At 49.2% G+C, this 16343-nt stretch overlaps 1 protein-coding gene across 3 annotated transcripts in view; it reads right to left on the bottom strand.

The window, feature by feature from the left end:
• FAAP100 (FA core complex associated protein 100) overlaps window positions 1-16343 on the bottom strand; it is a 306421-nt gene that overhangs the window by 25448 nt on the left and 264630 nt on the right. For 2 of the 3 annotated variants that reach the window (XM_085617377.1, XM_085617378.1), the window contains exon 7: window positions 911-1047. The exons of the other annotated variant lie outside the window; for it this stretch is intronic. In XM_085617377.1, the coding sequence (XP_085473503.1) occupies window positions 911-1047 (137 nt within the window). The remainder of the gene's footprint in view (window positions 1-910; window positions 1048-16343) is intronic. 3 annotated transcript variants of the gene reach the window in all.

Below are 16343 nucleotides of genomic sequence, written 5' to 3'. Positions count from 1 at the left end.
GATGGGGGGGGGGGGGAACAGCACATCAGATGCCCTTTGGATGGAGGTGGGACAGGGCATCAGGTGCCCTTGGATGGGGGGGAACAGCGCATCAGGCGCCCTTTGGATGGAGGTGGGACAGGGCATCAGGTGCCCTTTGGATGGAGGTGGGACAGGGCATCAGGTGCCCTTGGATGGGGGAGGAACAGCGCATCAGGTGCCCTTTGGATGGAGGTGGGACAGGGCATCAGGTGCCCTTGGATGGGGGGGAACAGCGCATCAGGTGCCCTTTGGATGGAGGTGGGACAGGGCATCAGGTGCCCTTTGGATGGAGGGGATGGGAGGGCATCATGTCCTTCGGATGTCTGGTTGGGTTGCACGCCTTGCGCCAGCGCCAGTCTATTATGTACAGTCACTTGCATCATGTGATCAGTTCCAAAACCACATTTTACTTCGGGCCAACAGGGCAAATGTCGCTCCTATAACATTACATCGGCTTCGATTTTGGCTTAACATTCCACCAGTGGCAGCACGAAGGTGCCTCGTAACGGTGCAATCTATGTAATCTAGTTAACATCTGCCTGGCGATTTTATCCAATGGAGGGGCGGGGGAGGGCAACATGGGCTATACGGGATAAAGAGTTCCCATGCCAACACGTGAGGGTATGGAAAATGTTATGCACTCAGTCAGAGGTACTCTGGAATCTGTATAGTAAGACACAACTCTCTAGTACCAATAAATGAGGGTCCTTCGCCCCACACTGCTAGCGCCCCGACAGAGACAGAACAATCTCCCCCACCAGACCCACCCATCAACGAGTCTGGAAGCCACGCGCCCACATAGTACAGTTAGCATTCCGCCCCGGCCGTGACTCCTACAGGGCCCGGCGGGGAGGGCGCAACAGGCCTGGGGAGGGTCATCAATCCTTGCCTCGGTGACAAGCAGACGGACGTCCCTTCCATCGGGAGCGATGCCCCGCGCCGCCGACAGCTTCTGTTCCTTCACCGCATCGACCCGGGCGTTGTCAGCCAGCAGCCACTGGAGGACGGCGCAGCACGGGGGGCTTCCTGCGGGAGAGGAGAAAGCAAACACGGCAGCATTACACAACCTGCACACACCTCCCGCGCCATTCATCAGCTCAACCCTCCAGAGCGCGAGGCAGGCAGGCAGGCAGCATCCGCGCGCGCCGCTGTCACATTATTTACATTAACCGGATCCACTTGGAGGAGATGCCGCATGACTGCCCGCTCCAGAGGGGATGCGAGTGTCTGAGGCGGACGGAAGCCGGCAGCCCACCCCAGCAGTACCAACAGCTTAGCAGAAAGTTTAGAAACAGAGGTGGCCTCGCAGGGCACTAAAAGGTTCGCGTTTTCCTGTCAAAGGCAGTGAGATGTAAAATGAACAATGGAAAAACTCGGGCTGGTTTCTACGGAGCCAAGGGATGGAAGGAATTACCAGTCTGGCTTTCTGTACTGGGCAGAGATGGAGGCGGCTGGAGGGTCTGCGTAACTGCTCTACTGAGTGAACAAGTGTCAGCTCAAAAGACTCCTACACATGTTGTCAAACGGCACAGGCGAGGAGGAACGGTGGGAGGAAAGCAGCTCCTGGCGGGCCCTGTCTCCATTAAAAAACAAAGTATTTATTTAAAGCCACTCGAAGTACCGTCTCCTGCCTAAAGCGACTGCCAATGCGCACTGCATTATTTCAAGCGCTTATTGCCCAAAGCCCTCGCCCCCTCCTCTATTCCATCACCAGTCCCTTTCTTCGTAGACCCGTCTCCTTCTCTCGGTCAAACGCATCTCCCTCGCCCCATGTCACCAGGACACTTGTTCCAGCCAAGACCTTTCATTTGACAAACAAAGTCCTTCTGGCAGTTCTGCACTTGGTTTGCTCCCATTGAACCAAATGGCCCACCTCACCTGGTGATTTGTAAGGCACGGAGGCAGCGTGTCCCAACAAGGCACATGGTAGCTCCCTGAATAATCCATGGTCACCTCAAGAACCCTTCCTTCCAGCCCTCTGCTACGGCCAGTGCCAGGCTGGTCGCCAACCCCTTTGTGGCCATTCTCGTTAAGCACAGAGATACGGACCAACTTCAGGCGCATATTGCAAGTCAGGGCCTTTCCGATCTTTTTCAGTTAAGGGGGGCTCACATGTTCTCTGACACTGAAGTATTAACAACAACAAAAAACAGAGGACCGTGATCCGCACACGAGTCGGCAAAGAGGAGCAGCCGGGTTAGCAGATTAGGGTGGGCCGATGGGTGCCCAAGATAGTTTGTTTGACAACAGCAGAAACACTGTGGCATACATATAGTTTTTCATACCAGACAGGCTACTAAGTACCCAGACCCGCATGGGGTTTCTGGGTGCCGTTTAGAAATGAATGGTTGAAAAGGGGGTTACTGGTTTTAAGAAATCGAGTCATTAGTTGTGCAGAAGTGGGCCATTCACAATCAGTGACTCCACAAACATCCTTTACTTGAAACTAAGCACAACTTGTGGCGTTTGATTGACTTTCTCAGGGTAGCAGGGAAAAACAGTCCATGAACTACTCAGGGGAGGTGGTGTACACTAGTACCCCTGCCTTAGGTATGCAACTAAACAGGGCCACCTTTAGCCCTTGTGACGCCTGGTGTCACAATGCTTGTTTGCACCCCCCATCCGTGGTGGAGGTGGTGACCACCTCCACCACAGATTCCCTCACCACCACCTTTTAACAGTGCCTCTCAAGATTCCAAAACCACTCTCTTTTAGATGTATTTAATTATTTAGCATCACTCACACCAGTGTAGGGTGTCAGAGCACTTTGATTCACAAACACATTACACTCAGACAATTAATCATACACGTGTAAATCAGCGTATAGGACATGTTACATAAGCCAGAGGCATACAAGGTGTATGAGTGACATGCCATCCCTGCTGGTAGGCAGTATAGTTTAAGAGTGCTTGTTCTAGAGAAGCACAAACTCAGAATTGAAAACAGAACACCATAGTAGGGGGTTCTCTTTAATAATAAGAATTGATTTCTACCCAACTGAACCCTTTCTGCAACATAAATCTATCTAATCTACACTTTGCAGTGTGCATGCAGTTCTTTGATGACAGTTAATAATTCACTGTTCTACATTAGGATTTTAACTTACAAAATGCAAGTAACAAAAGTATGTCTCTTGGAAAAGCAGTAACCCACTGACCTATTTACAGGATATGCACTATGTGATCTGCATGGCACCCATTTACAGCAGCAGGCATATTAACCCTCTGTGCTATTTTATGATCAGTCAAAACCTCAACTAGATAAAAGGAATATGCTACTTACCAGTATGCATCTGTTCTTGGCATGTAGAGCTGCAGAGTTGTACACTTAGCATAGATCGCCATCTGGTGTTGGGCCCGGATGTTTGCAGTTTGTTTTTCTTCTTGGACAGTCTTTGGAAGTCACGAGTTTGGTGACTCCTCCTTCGGTCCGTACTGCGCATGGGCTTCGGCTCCATCCTCAGATTGTTTTTCGCCAACAGGGAAATGATGGAGCTTGGTAATCACAGTGAGAAACCCATGTGTGTAGTATCTAAATAAGATGTACTGGAACGGATACAGGTAGCCGGGGAGGCGGGTGGGCGTGTACAACTCTGCAGCTCTACATGCCAAGAACAGATGCATACTGGTAAGTAGCATATTCCGTTCGAGGCAAATGAGCTGCAGATTGTACACTTAGCATAGATTATATAGCAGTACCCAACCCTAGCGGCGACCACCGGTATCCGTTGCAGTGGTTTGAAATAGTGTCTTTAGTACAGCCTGGCCCACTCTAGCTTGCTGCTTGGAATGCACATCTACACAGTAATGTTTTGTGAAGGTGTGCGGTGTAGACCATGTGGCTGCTTTGCAGATGTCATCTAAGGGTATATTCCCTAGAAAGGCCATAGAAGCCCCTAACTTTCTTGTAGAATGGGCTTTAGGCGGAACAGATAATGTTCTTTTAGCCTTTTGGTAGCAAATCTGTATGCATTTTACAATCCACCTAGCTATCCCTGATTTAGAAATGGGGTTGCCTTTATGTGGTGGAGAGAAGGAGACGAACAATTGTTTAGTCTTCCTGAAGGGTTGCGTTCTTTGTATGTAGTATAGCAAGGCCCTTTTTACATCGAGTGTGTGTAAGGCTCTTTCTGCAACAGATTGAGGTTGCGAGAAGAAGACAGGTAATTCCACCGATTGATTGAGATGGAAGGGGGAAATGACCTTGGGCAGGAACTTCGGATTTGTGCGAAGTATGACCTTGCTGTGATGTATTTGTATGAAGGGTTCCTGTATAGTGAACGCTTGTATTTCACCAACCCTTCTAAGGGAAGTGATAGCTACGAGAAAAGCTGTTTTCCAGGTGAGAAACTGTAGCTCGCATTTATGCATTGGTTCGAAGGGCGGACCCATTAGTCGTGTAAGAACTAAATTTAGATTCCATACAGGGGAAGGTGGTGCCCTGGGAGGAATTACTCGTTTAAGGCCTTCCATGAAGGCTTTAATAGCGGGCACTCTGAAAAGAGATAAATGCTGTCTGTTTTGTAGATAAGCAGCGATCGCTGCTAGGTGTAGGCGTATGGATGAATATGCCAGGTTACACCTGTGAAGATGGAGCAGATAGCATATGATGTGCTGTATGGATGCATCTAAAGGGTTGATTGTATTGTTACGGCAGTAAATAACAAATCTTTTCCACTTTGCGGCATAACATGCTCTAGTGGTAGGACGTCTGGCTTCCATGATGATGTTCATGCAATCAGGGGGAAGGTTAAGGTATCCGAATTCTAGGATTTCAGGAGCCAGATCGCCAGGTTGAGCTGAGCTGGGTCCGGGTGCCTGATTTCTCCATGGTTCTGGGTTAGGAGGCATGGGGATAGGTGCAGTTTTTGATGTGGTACCACTGATAGTTGTAGTAGCGTGGTGTACCACGGCTGCCTGGCCCACGTCGGAGCTACCAGAATGAGTGTGAGGGAGTGCTGTTGTAGCTTCCTGACCACTAATGGAATTAGTGGGAGAGGTGGAAAGGCGTATGCAAATCTGCCTGACCAGTTCATCCATATCGCATTGCCCTTGGACAATGGGTGTGGGTATCTGGCGGCGAAGCTTGGGCATTTTTTGTTTTCGTGGGTGGCAAAGAGGTCTATCTGAGGATGCTCCCACTGTTGGAAGAATGGCTGAAGAACTTGCGGATGCAGTTCCCATTCGTGTAGTTGTTGCGTTTGTCTGCTGAGCAGATCTGCCATGGTGTTTTGTACGCCTGGAACGTGTTGTGCCAGGAGAAAGATGTTTTGGGGAATTGCCCATCTCCATATGCTCTGGGCTAAGCGGGAGAGCTGGGGAGAGTGTGTCCTCCTCTGTTTTTGGATATAATACATTGCAGTCATGTTGTCTGTGCGAATGAGGACTGCTTTGCCCGAAATCTGTTTTTGGAAAGATTTTAGGGCTAGAAAGATCGCCAAGAGCTCCAGATGGTTGATGTGGAGCAATTTTTGCTGTGGCGTCCATAGACCTTGCATTGTGAGGTGTAGGAGGTGCGCTCCCCAGCCGGAGAGCGATGCGTCCGCTGTTAGAATCACCTGAGGAACCGGGTCCAGGAACGGCCGCCCTTTGGAAAGGTTTGTGGTGTTCCACCACTGCAGAGAGTGATGTGTGCGGCCGTCCACCAACACCAGATCCGTCAGCTGACCCTGGGCCTGGTTCCACTGTTGTGCTAGGCACTCTTGAAGTGGACGCATGTGTAGTCTTGCATGGGGCACTATAAAGATGCAAGACGCCATCATTCCTATGAGCTTCATGAACACTCTTGCTGGAAGAGAGTGTTGGGGAAGGAATGTTTTGCGTAAGGCTTGAATGCTTGTGATTCTGGCTGTGTTTGGATAGGCAATACCTTTGGAGGTGTCTATAGTGGCCCCGAGATATTGCTTTGTGTGAGATGGTATGAGGTGGGACTTTTGGTAGTTCACCGTGAAGCCTAGCTGGTGGAGCAGTTGGATGGTGCTGTTTGTATGCTGCACGCATTGGTGGTAAGACGCGGCTTTTATCAGCCAGTCGTCTAAGTAAGGGAAGACGTGAATGTGTTGACGTCTGAGGTGTGCTGCTACTACCGCTAGGCATTTGGTAAACACCCGTGGTGCGGTGGTGACCCCGAAGGGGAGAACCGTGAATTGGTAATGTTGCCCGTCCACCACGAACCTGAGGTATTTCCTGTGAGAGGGGTGTATTGGAATGTGAAAGTATGCGTCTTTCAGATCCAATGTTGTGAGAAAGTCTCCCTGACAGAGGAGCGGGAGGACTTGTTGTAGGGTGACCATATGGAAATGGTCTGAATGTATGTAGGCATTTAGAGGCCGGAGGTCCAGAATGGGCCTGAGGGTCCCGTCTTTCTTTGGTATTAGGAAATATAGGGAGTAAACCCCTAGATTTTGCTGATTGATGGGGACCTGCTCTATAGCGTGTTTTTGGAGGAGGGAGAGTACCTCCTGTTTGAGCAGTGTGGAATGTTCTTGAGACATTGGGCGGTGCCTTGGTGGGATATTGGGTGGGGTAGATGTTAGCTCGAGACAGTACCCTGACCGAATGATTTGGGTCACCCATTTGTCCGATGTTATGGACTCCCATGCGTGGATAAAGTTTTGTAGTCTGCCCCCGACCGGAGTGGAATGGTCTGGGGGGAGCGGAGGGAAGTCATTGTGTGGGCGGGGTGGCAGAACGGGTGTTGTTAGTTTTGCCCCTGCCCTTATTGTTGTTGCCTCTGTAACCACCCCTTTGGTTGCCCTTTGAAAAGGTATTTTGAGGAGGGGATTTATAGGAGGTAGAGGTGCTATCGGTGGAGAAGCCTCTGCCTGTGCCACGAAAGGAGGAGCGTCGAAAGGAACGTTTAGACGCTTGTGTTTGGAGTGCCCCCATAGACTTTGCTGTGTCTGTGTCCTTTTTCATCTTTTCCAACGCTTCGTCTACCTTGGGCCCAAAGAGCGTTTGTTGGTCAAAGGGGTGATTGAGTATGGACGCCTGGACTTCAGGCTTAAACCCTGAGATCCTGAGCCAGGCATGGCGACGAAGCAGGACACTGGTATTTATGGCTCTAGAAGCAGTGTCGGCTGCATCGAGGGCACACTTAATGGAGGTGTTTGTAATGAGTTTACCCTCCTGTATTAGCTCATGAGCCCTACGCTTGTGTTTCTCGGGGAGGTGCTGCATAAGAGCCTCAAGTTCATCATAGTGTGCTCTGTCATAGCGCGCAAGTAGCGCTTGTGTGTTTGCAATGCGCCACATGTTTGCAGCTTGAGAGGCGGTGCGCTTGCCAGACGCGTCTAGGAGTTTGGATTCCTTGTCTGGCGGTGGGGCTTCTCCTGAGGACTGGGAGTTAGCCCGCTTTCTAGCTGTAGAGACAACTAGGGAATCTAAGGGAGCAGGGCCCTTAATGTATGCAGGGTCTGTGGGTGCCGCCTTATACTTTTTCTCTATTCTAGGGTTTAGTACCCTGGCCCTGACAGGGTCTTTGAACACCTCTGCGGCATGCTTGGTGACACCCTTAAGCATGGGTAAGATGGAGGTGGATTTGTCCTGTATGTCGAATGTATCCAGTAAGAAGTCGTCTTCCACTGGTTCAGTGTGCATGTCCACCCCATGGTAGTGTGCTGCTCTCTGCACTAAATGATGGAACCCTAAGGAGTCCTCTGGAGGAGACGGCCTGGATGGGTATAGGTCGTCCTGAGGAATATCGGGTACATGAGGGTTATTGTAATCCTCCCACGGGTCTGGGGTCCCTGGTGGAGTGGGATCCATGGGGGCATCCGCCGGATAATTGTCCGGGTCCCCGTCGTCCGGATCTGGGGACGGGGCCGGAGAGTAGTGAGGTAAGGGTGGCGAAGACCTGGGAGGGGGTGGAGGAGGTGGACGAGGTAGGGGAGGTGGTAGTGGGGAGGGCACTCTGAGGGGAGAAGTAGCAGAGTCCTTCCGTTTGGGTGGTGGAGGAGGAGCCGGAGTATCAAGGCGTCTTTTCTTGATAATTAAAGTCAATAGTCCAGTCTTTGGATCTTTGGACAGTCTTTTGTAGAGGGTCTGGTGTAAACAGAGCCAGTGGCGTCGAATCGTCCGTCGGCACCGGTGATTTCGGAACCGAGGACTTCAATGGTTTGTGTGCGCCATGCTTTTTTGGGGCCTCCTGTTTTTTCGGCGTCGAAGGAGGTTTCGGCGTCGGAGCGTCGGTGCCGACAGATTTATGTTTGTGTTTGGTCGGCACCGAGAGTCCAGGCTTCGGCACCGGTGGCTTCGGAGTCGAGCTGGATATTGCTTTCTTCGGTGCCGGATGCTGTTTTTCGGCACCGGGCGTCGGCTGGCTCGATCCCGAGCTGCCGTGAGACTTTGGATGCTTCGACACCGAGCCCGAAGGTGGGGTGATCGAAGCTTTGGTCTTGGTTTTGCCCAGGCCGGCAGGCGAGGGAGTAACCTGAGTCTCTTTGGTTTTGGGCGCGGGGGTGGGAGGGGGCACAGTACTCACGGCCCGCTGCGCTGGTGTGATGTCCTCCACGTCGGAGTCGTCGGCCTCGGAAGCGCTGACGACGTCTTCTTCCTGCTCGGTGTGTGTTTGCCCCGAAGCTTCGGCGCCGTCTCCGAAGATGTCCGGTGGAGCTGCAGACGATGAGTGCGCCATGGTGCGTCGAGCTTTTCGATCCCGGATGGTTTTCTTCGATCGAAAAGACTTACAGGCGGGGCAGTCTCTGGCCTCGTGTTCTGGAGAGAGGCAAAGATTACACACCTGATGGAGGTCGGTGTGGGGAAATTTAAACCCACATTTTGGGCACTTTTTGAACGGAGTCCTTTCCATCGGCCGGGACCGGAGTCGAGGAGGGCCCGAAGGCCGGTGCCGATGTACGGGATGGAGAAAAGTGCCGCTTCGAGAGATGAGGATGATGATGAAGAAACTCGAAGAGACGAGGATTTTCCGTCGAGGCTGGAACCGTAGAAGTTCGAAGCCGGAGCACGAAGTATCACATCCGAGCCCGATGGCGGAAAAAAACAATCTGAGGATGGAGCCGAAGCCCATGCGCAGTACGGACCGAAGGAGGAGTCACCAAACTCGTGACTTCCAAAGACTGTCCAAGAAGAAAAACAAACTGCAAACATCCGGGCCCAACACCAGATGGCGATCTATGCTAAGTGTACAATCTGCAGCTCATATGCCTCGAACATATGATTTCTCTCTCCAGGAAGAACTTAATCACAGGAGTTATATTGACATTTTTATTGTTGCCAGGAAATTGTTTGAGGCAAGGAACGTGGCAGCAGGTTCCTTTAAAATTAAAACCTGCTTTTAAAACCAAAATAAACTTGCGAACTCTGCGCCCCCTGAAGTTAGCACCGGGTGCGGTGGCACCGGTGGCACCGTCCTAGAGCCTGCCCTGCAACTAACACCACCCAATAAATCACTATTCAGTCCATGCTTTTAATTATGAAAAAAGGAAAAGTAATTTATTACACATACACTACTCAATGCAACGCATTCATTTGCAAATATATACATGATGGCAGATGGAAGTACATAGGGTGACACCCTCTTAACAGTTCACACCCCTGGCAGGTTTTGAAACCTAAAACTATGTTACCACTCCACATATACTATACATAATGTAATGGGGAGAAGTTATAAAAAAGCAGTCCTGCTGGCACTCTACAATACTTTACTTCACTGTTCGCCATTCCACTCTACAGCACTCCAAACAGCTCTTCTCTGTGCCACTAACTTTTAGCCATGCGGAACAGCAGCCACCCTGGTGGTGTACAAACTGACAAATCCAATAGCCCTTGCATAGGCGAGACCTGTTGGCTTTGCCAGTGCATGTTTATGCTGTCAACTAGTTCTTTGATAGGTGCTCATAGAGCCAGTAGACCTTTTTTCTTCTTCTTTCTCTCTCTCTTCCTCCCTCCCCCCCCCCTGATCAAATATTTCAACATCTGAATTTTACACACACTTTCTGCATAAATCCTACCCTGTTCTGCAATCTAAATTTTTATATTCCCAATATTAATTTTTGGTTTTGTAGAAGCGGCAGCCTCAGTAACTGGAACACTCCTATCAATAACCAATGCAGCAATAATCTTACTAAGACCAGGTACAACTGGTCCCAGCGCTCAGTCGATGCACCCTGTAATATTATCAGATGCTTGCCATGCTTGGCTCACCTGCACCCATATCATGTGCTGGCAGTTTTGTTGTCTCTGTATCGTCAGTACAAGGAGGAATTTTCGAATATTATAAATTATGTAGGAAGTTATCTTCTTCATCACAATAAGTTTCCTTGTGACTTTTTCATCTCTTGTTTTTGGATTAATCAGATTTATTCTCAATTTTCTTTTTGTATGTCCTATTAAATATTGCAAGAAATACACCCACTCTCAGCATTGTGTTTTCTCACCATTACTTTTTTCGCATGGCCCACTTGGCTTCTAACCATTGACTCACTTAAACACTAGCCTGCTTTCTCATGGTCTTCCTTTCCATCTCAGTAGCTACTTGATCCTATTCATTTAATGCTAAATTGTGTCGGTCTAGGTTGCAGCTTTCTCTGACACATCACATGCCTCAAGTAGTCAGGCTTTCTGATATTAAAAGTACCATCTACAAGAAATTGCAAGTTCTTGTCATGTGATCTCCTGCTGCCAGCACATGCATGTATGAAAACTCATGTCCTCCATCATCTCATATGCAGGGGAAACCTAAGGACGAATCTTTGCACCTTGCACAGTAGGAACCGTAGAAACTTAGCACCCATTTCCCCATCGATCGAACTATACACAAACGATGTAAAAAGAACAAAACAAAAACAACTGACCCACCAACCAATCACAGTAAGGCTAGGGCAAAGGTCAGTCAATTAGCGCCCGACCTACAACAGCAGCTGACCAATGACAGCATGACTCGTTGTGTTGTCTCACTAATTCCTGCACAGCTCTCAAGCAAAAAGTAGCCGTTTTGCAGCGTGACTTCTTCGTGAATAAAATCATCACAATGCCTTTGGTCGCAACAAACTGTACACACAAATAAAATGAATCTTTTCCAATTAACCTGAATAAGAGGAAAGAAAGAAATCAAAATGAATCTCAGTAAAATAGAAGAACTCAAAATTGTCTCTGTACTGTCAATCACAAACACCAGCGCTCGACTGATCCCTTTTATGGATAACCTTTGCTGCGCCACTAAATTATAACAAGGTAAAACCTACTCTCCACCAACTTCGTGATTGCCTTTGAATTATTATTATTTTTTTTAAAATAGTTTTTGCATAGCCCAAACTGGACCCGAAGGTATTGGGAGCGCTTGACACGAGCACCAGTTACATTACACAAGGACACATTCATTTAAATGTTTCTTCATGCAAATTCTATCCCTCTTCAACCAATGCCAACTGCACACTTACCAACTAACTGCTGGGCGTATTACGTTGGACCTCAGCTGTAGTGGTCTCTAAGCCGCAACAGTGGTGGACTCATTGCTGACACTTGTTCTCTCTTTCTTGCTGAGCGGGAGCAGTGCTTAATTTGAGCCGGTGCTTTTCGGTGCTGAGCACCAGCACTTAATTGGTTTCCGGTGCTCGGCACCGGCACCTAATTGTCAACACCACACCAGTAGCGGCTGCACCACACTTAGGGCAGTCTGCCACAAGGTGGCGCTGCTCATGTAATTTAGAGGTGAGCAATATAACAGTTCTTTTGGAAAACAATAAACATTAAAAGATTGCTAATACCTGCCTCCCCAGCCATTCCTTTAGCTTTGGGGACCTGGATACTCTGAACTGTTGCATTTACGTGCGAGAGAGAAGGTTAGTAGTTGTTTTGGCAGCGATGACAGGGGCGATGGGTGGGGCAAGCTACAGTGGCCTCCTGGTCAGAGCCCTGGCACTTAATATTTTACAAATTAAGCAATGAGCGGGAGTCGGACTCAGTGTGCAGATGTCACCTGCAATAGTAGCAGCCTCAGCGCTCTGACCCAGGGTTTTTAGGGGGTAACACAGGCAGTCTAGTGCTGCTGCAGTCACGGTGAGATGAGACCGTGACTTAGGGTGACCAAGCGTCCTGGATGACCGAACAGTCCCAGTTTCTCGCCAGCTGTCCCGGCAGATTTCAGGAAATTAAGCTCATGTCCCGGTTTTTACAGAGGGTCGGCTGAAAACAGTGGGAGGTATCTTTTTATGTTTGCAATGCAGGGATAGTTAGCAGCTGTTATGAGAAAGCAATTCAATTACCAGGCAAGCTACTGGCTTTAAAAATGGCATTTTATGTATGTTCTTACTGTCTCTTCTGTAATTCCCTGATAAGGAGCACTGTCACTCAGTGCGCCGGGTTGAAGTAAAATTGTAGTCCTTTTTCTGTTTTTGGGAAATGTCCCGGTTTTTGGCCTTAAAATTCTGGTCACCATACGGCGTGACTGCACCCTAGGTCAGCCAGCCTCTGCCTTTTCAAGGAGAGCTGTGGCACAGTGTAACCGGCGTGGAGGGCAGGAGATGAGTTGATAGTTATCTCTGACAGAAATGTATTGCCCAATATTGGATTGTAATAAAGGCCAGTGTGCATTTTGACTACAGCAGGTTCAGTCTCGGGCAGCACTGTGTGCACCTAGTCACTGACAGCAGTGCGCTCGCTGTTAATGCAGCTTCTCAGTCAGCATGCCTCAGGGTGTTAGGGCAGTGCTCGAAATGCGTGAATAATGCATTTTAGTGCTGTGATGCGGACGCCACACAAAAATGCGTTTGTCTAACCCCTCATGCGTGATACTTGGCAGGGCTGCCATTGGAGGGAAGGCGACAGTTTTATCCTGAAGAATAGATGAGGCAATGTGTCCATAAAGGCAAGGTTCAAAACAGCATTTCAAAATACAGTCACGCTAGGAGCGAGGGCAGCGTTGCTACCTCGTTGTGTTCTTTTAAATACACTGTTTATTTTAAAATTGAACTGACCAGAATCGAATCTAAGTGATTGTGGGGAATTTGTGGGGGAACTATTTTAACTTTATTTTAACTCTTCGCTTCTTGCACTATCGCACTTGAGCCGCCATTGACGCAATTGACCCGGTTAGCACCATAGTTGCTGAACCTACCCGGGCTAGTAAAAGCCCGATGAAGCGACCGTGCAGCGGGAGCACCGTGAGCGCCGCTGGTGCGCCAAAGGCAAGCCCGTCTGCCCCTGTGCGCGTCCAGACGGGACCAGGGGCCAGAACCCCTGCCGGTTCCCTATCAGACAAGTACTGTTATAGTGTGGCGTAGCTTAGACAGCTGAACTTACCCCCAGAACTAAACTGCCTCCACTCCATTGCCCCCAGTAGTCTAGATATTAACTGTACGTAATGTCCATTCAGACCCTCGTCTTCCTCCCCTATTGCCCACACCGCAGCACTGCCGGACAAAGTCTTCAAATTACTTTTATTAAACTGGAGATCTTTGCCTAAACATTCCGCCGAACTGTCCATCCTTCTTATGGGGGAAGGCCCTGATGTTTTATACCTCACCGAAACTTGGCTGAACGCTGGCTCAGACTCTGACATCGTTCAGGCCCTCTCCCCTGACTACATAATACAGAGGCTGGATAGGGCTACTAGTAAAGGTGGGGGCATTGCCATTATCCTGAAAAGTCACCTCACTTGTCGGACCCTTGGGAGCCCCTAAATCGATTGTGAAAACCTTCATTTTTCAATAGGATTTACGGCCACACTTGCCCTATCGGGCATCCCAATCTACCGCCCCCCCCTGGACCCATCGGCCAATTCTGTAACTCACTTTCAGAAATGGTTCCCAAACTGGCTAGTACCGCCTCAAATTTTACTATCCTGGGTGACTTTAACGTCCATTTCGATGATTTATCATCGAAAGTTGCATCTGAGCTGTCCCTGGACCTAGCAGCCTTACAGCTCACCCAGAAGGTATTACATGCAACACACTCAAAAGAGCACCTCCTAGACCTCATTTGTTCCAATCTGGGGGAGCTCTCTTGTCAGATACCGACCCCTATTCCTTGGTCGGATAACTTCCTCATCTCTTGCAGTTGGTCTCCCACCCATGTTACTCACCCAACTCGGACCATGCAAACTGATTCCCGCCGCTGGTCAACACTTCCCATAGAAAAATGGATACCGGCATTAGAAAATTCTAACCCCCCCCCCCGACTCTGATCCGGTGGTGGCCAACGATAGATTCAACATCTGGATTGAGGGTACACTAGACCAAGTACTTCCCAAAACAACCACGCAGTTGCACAAAGGGCCCAACAGAACGGCCTGGTACACCCCTAAACTCCGAGAATTAAAACAAATCTGTAAAAAAACTGAAAGAGTCTGGAGAAGGGACTTCTCACGGAACAAGAAAAAGGAATATAGGGAGGCGATCAAAACTTACATGCTTGAAATTAAAAAAGCCCAGGCCACGTATTTCAAGGAAACTATTTCCTCAGCTGCTAATTCCCCCCGTGATACATTCCGAATTGCTAAGAAACTACTGAAAGCCCCCTCGCTTCCCGATACCCCCTTAGCCACAGACCAACGCAGCAACGAACTTGCGGAATATTTTTATAACAAGATCCAAACTATCTACGGATCCTTTGCCCCAACCGATACCCATACTACATCTCATTCTGAGGATTCACACACAGGGAGCAAGGAAACCTCTCTAAAGGCCTTCCCCTTAATTGACCATGCCTCACTCCAGACCATGTCTGCACTTGTTAAAAGCGGATCGCCCAGAGACCCTTCCCCGCCAAAGATCTTGAAGCAGGTGGCAGAAGCAGTTAGTCCGGTCATCCTGGATTTGATCAATTCATCTATATCCTCAGGGGTGGTCCTCCCCTATGGAAAAAAGCTATGGGCAAATCCCTACTGAAAAAGCCCAGCCTGGACTCAGACTGCCTGGCCAACTACCGTCCTATTTCACTCCTCCCAGGAATTAGTAAGATTCTCGAGAAACATGTTAATTCCGCGCTCTCTACCCACTTGGAATCTAATCATCTTCTTCATCCCTCTCAAACTGGCTTCCGACCCCGCCAAGGCACAGAAACAGCTCTACTAGTTGTCTTGGAAGAATCCAGAAAGATCCTCGATGCAGGTGGTTTCGCTGCTGTGATTTTGTTAGATCTGAGCGCGGCCTTTGATACAGTTAATCATCGAATCCTGGTCGACCGCCTCAGAAATCTGGGAGTGTCCGGAGTAGCCTTGACTTGGCTGCAATCCCTCCTGGAGGGGAGATCCTTCCAGGTATTCGAGGGTGAGGCTACCTCTAAACCCTGGCCCCTCCACTGTTGGGTCCCTCAGGGATCTTCCCTGAGCCCCACACTTCTTAATGCCTACATGGCTCCCCTCGCGGACATTGTACATCCCTATGGAGTGAACATCGTGACATATGCCAAAGACACCCAGCTTGTGGTTGCACTCAACCACTCAAACTTGGCCTCCACCCGTCTCTGCACCTGCCTTGAAGAAGTAGCCAAGTGGATGAAACACTCTTACCTAAAATTAAATGGTGATAAAACTGAGCTTATGCTCCTTGGCAATCCTTCACTCTTCAGAGCAGATACGACCTGGCCATCCTCGGTGGGCTCGGCACCCTTCCCTAAGTCAGAGATAAAAAGCCTGGGGTTTTGGCTGGACTCAGACCTCAGCCTCAAAATCCAGGCCAGAGAGGTACCTCTTGCTTTGGCATCTTAAGGATGCTTCTCAAAGTGCTTCCCCTGCTTTCATTTCAGGCAAAAAAGCTTATTGTCCATGCACTCATTCTGTCACGCTTGGATTACGGCAATTCACTATACCTCAGTGCCCCGAGCTTGGTCCTTTCCAAACTTCAAATAAAACAGAACTGGTCCGCTAGGACCCTTATGGGGAATCAGAACCGGTAATCTGCTAAACCCGCCATGAAAGCTCTCCACTGGCTCCCCGTCCGGGAGAGAGTTCACTTCAAGGCCCTATGCATCACTCATAAGCTGTTAGGAGGAAAGGGACCAGAGATGATCTCCACTATGGTCAAACTATATCGAGCCAACAGGCCCCTATGTTCAGATGAACAACATCTGGCAGTCGTCACATTGGATTAAAAAAGTCCGAAGTGGGGGCAGCTATTTTTATACAATTCCGCCAAACTGTGGAACTCCCTTCCTCTTCAGCTACGAAGGGAATGTAGCCACCTGGCCTTTTGCAAGCTGCTGAAAACATGGCTCTTCCCTAAATGATTCTCGGAAGCTTCAGTTATCTTCCAGCGCTGGGATGCCCACAGGTAGCTATGCACTTTAAAAATACTGTTTCATTCATTCATTCAATCATAAAGACTGACACATAAAGGGAGTTCGAGATCAGTAAATAGGGAAATC

The sequence above is a fragment of the Triturus cristatus genome, chromosome 7 (assembly GCF_964204655.1).
Source record: "Triturus cristatus chromosome 7, aTriCri1.1, whole genome shotgun sequence".
Lineage (NCBI taxonomy): Eukaryota > Metazoa > Chordata > Amphibia > Caudata > Salamandridae > Triturus > Triturus cristatus.
Note: the sequence above shows the minus strand (reverse complement) of the source record. Positions and strands in the feature narration are given on the sequence as shown.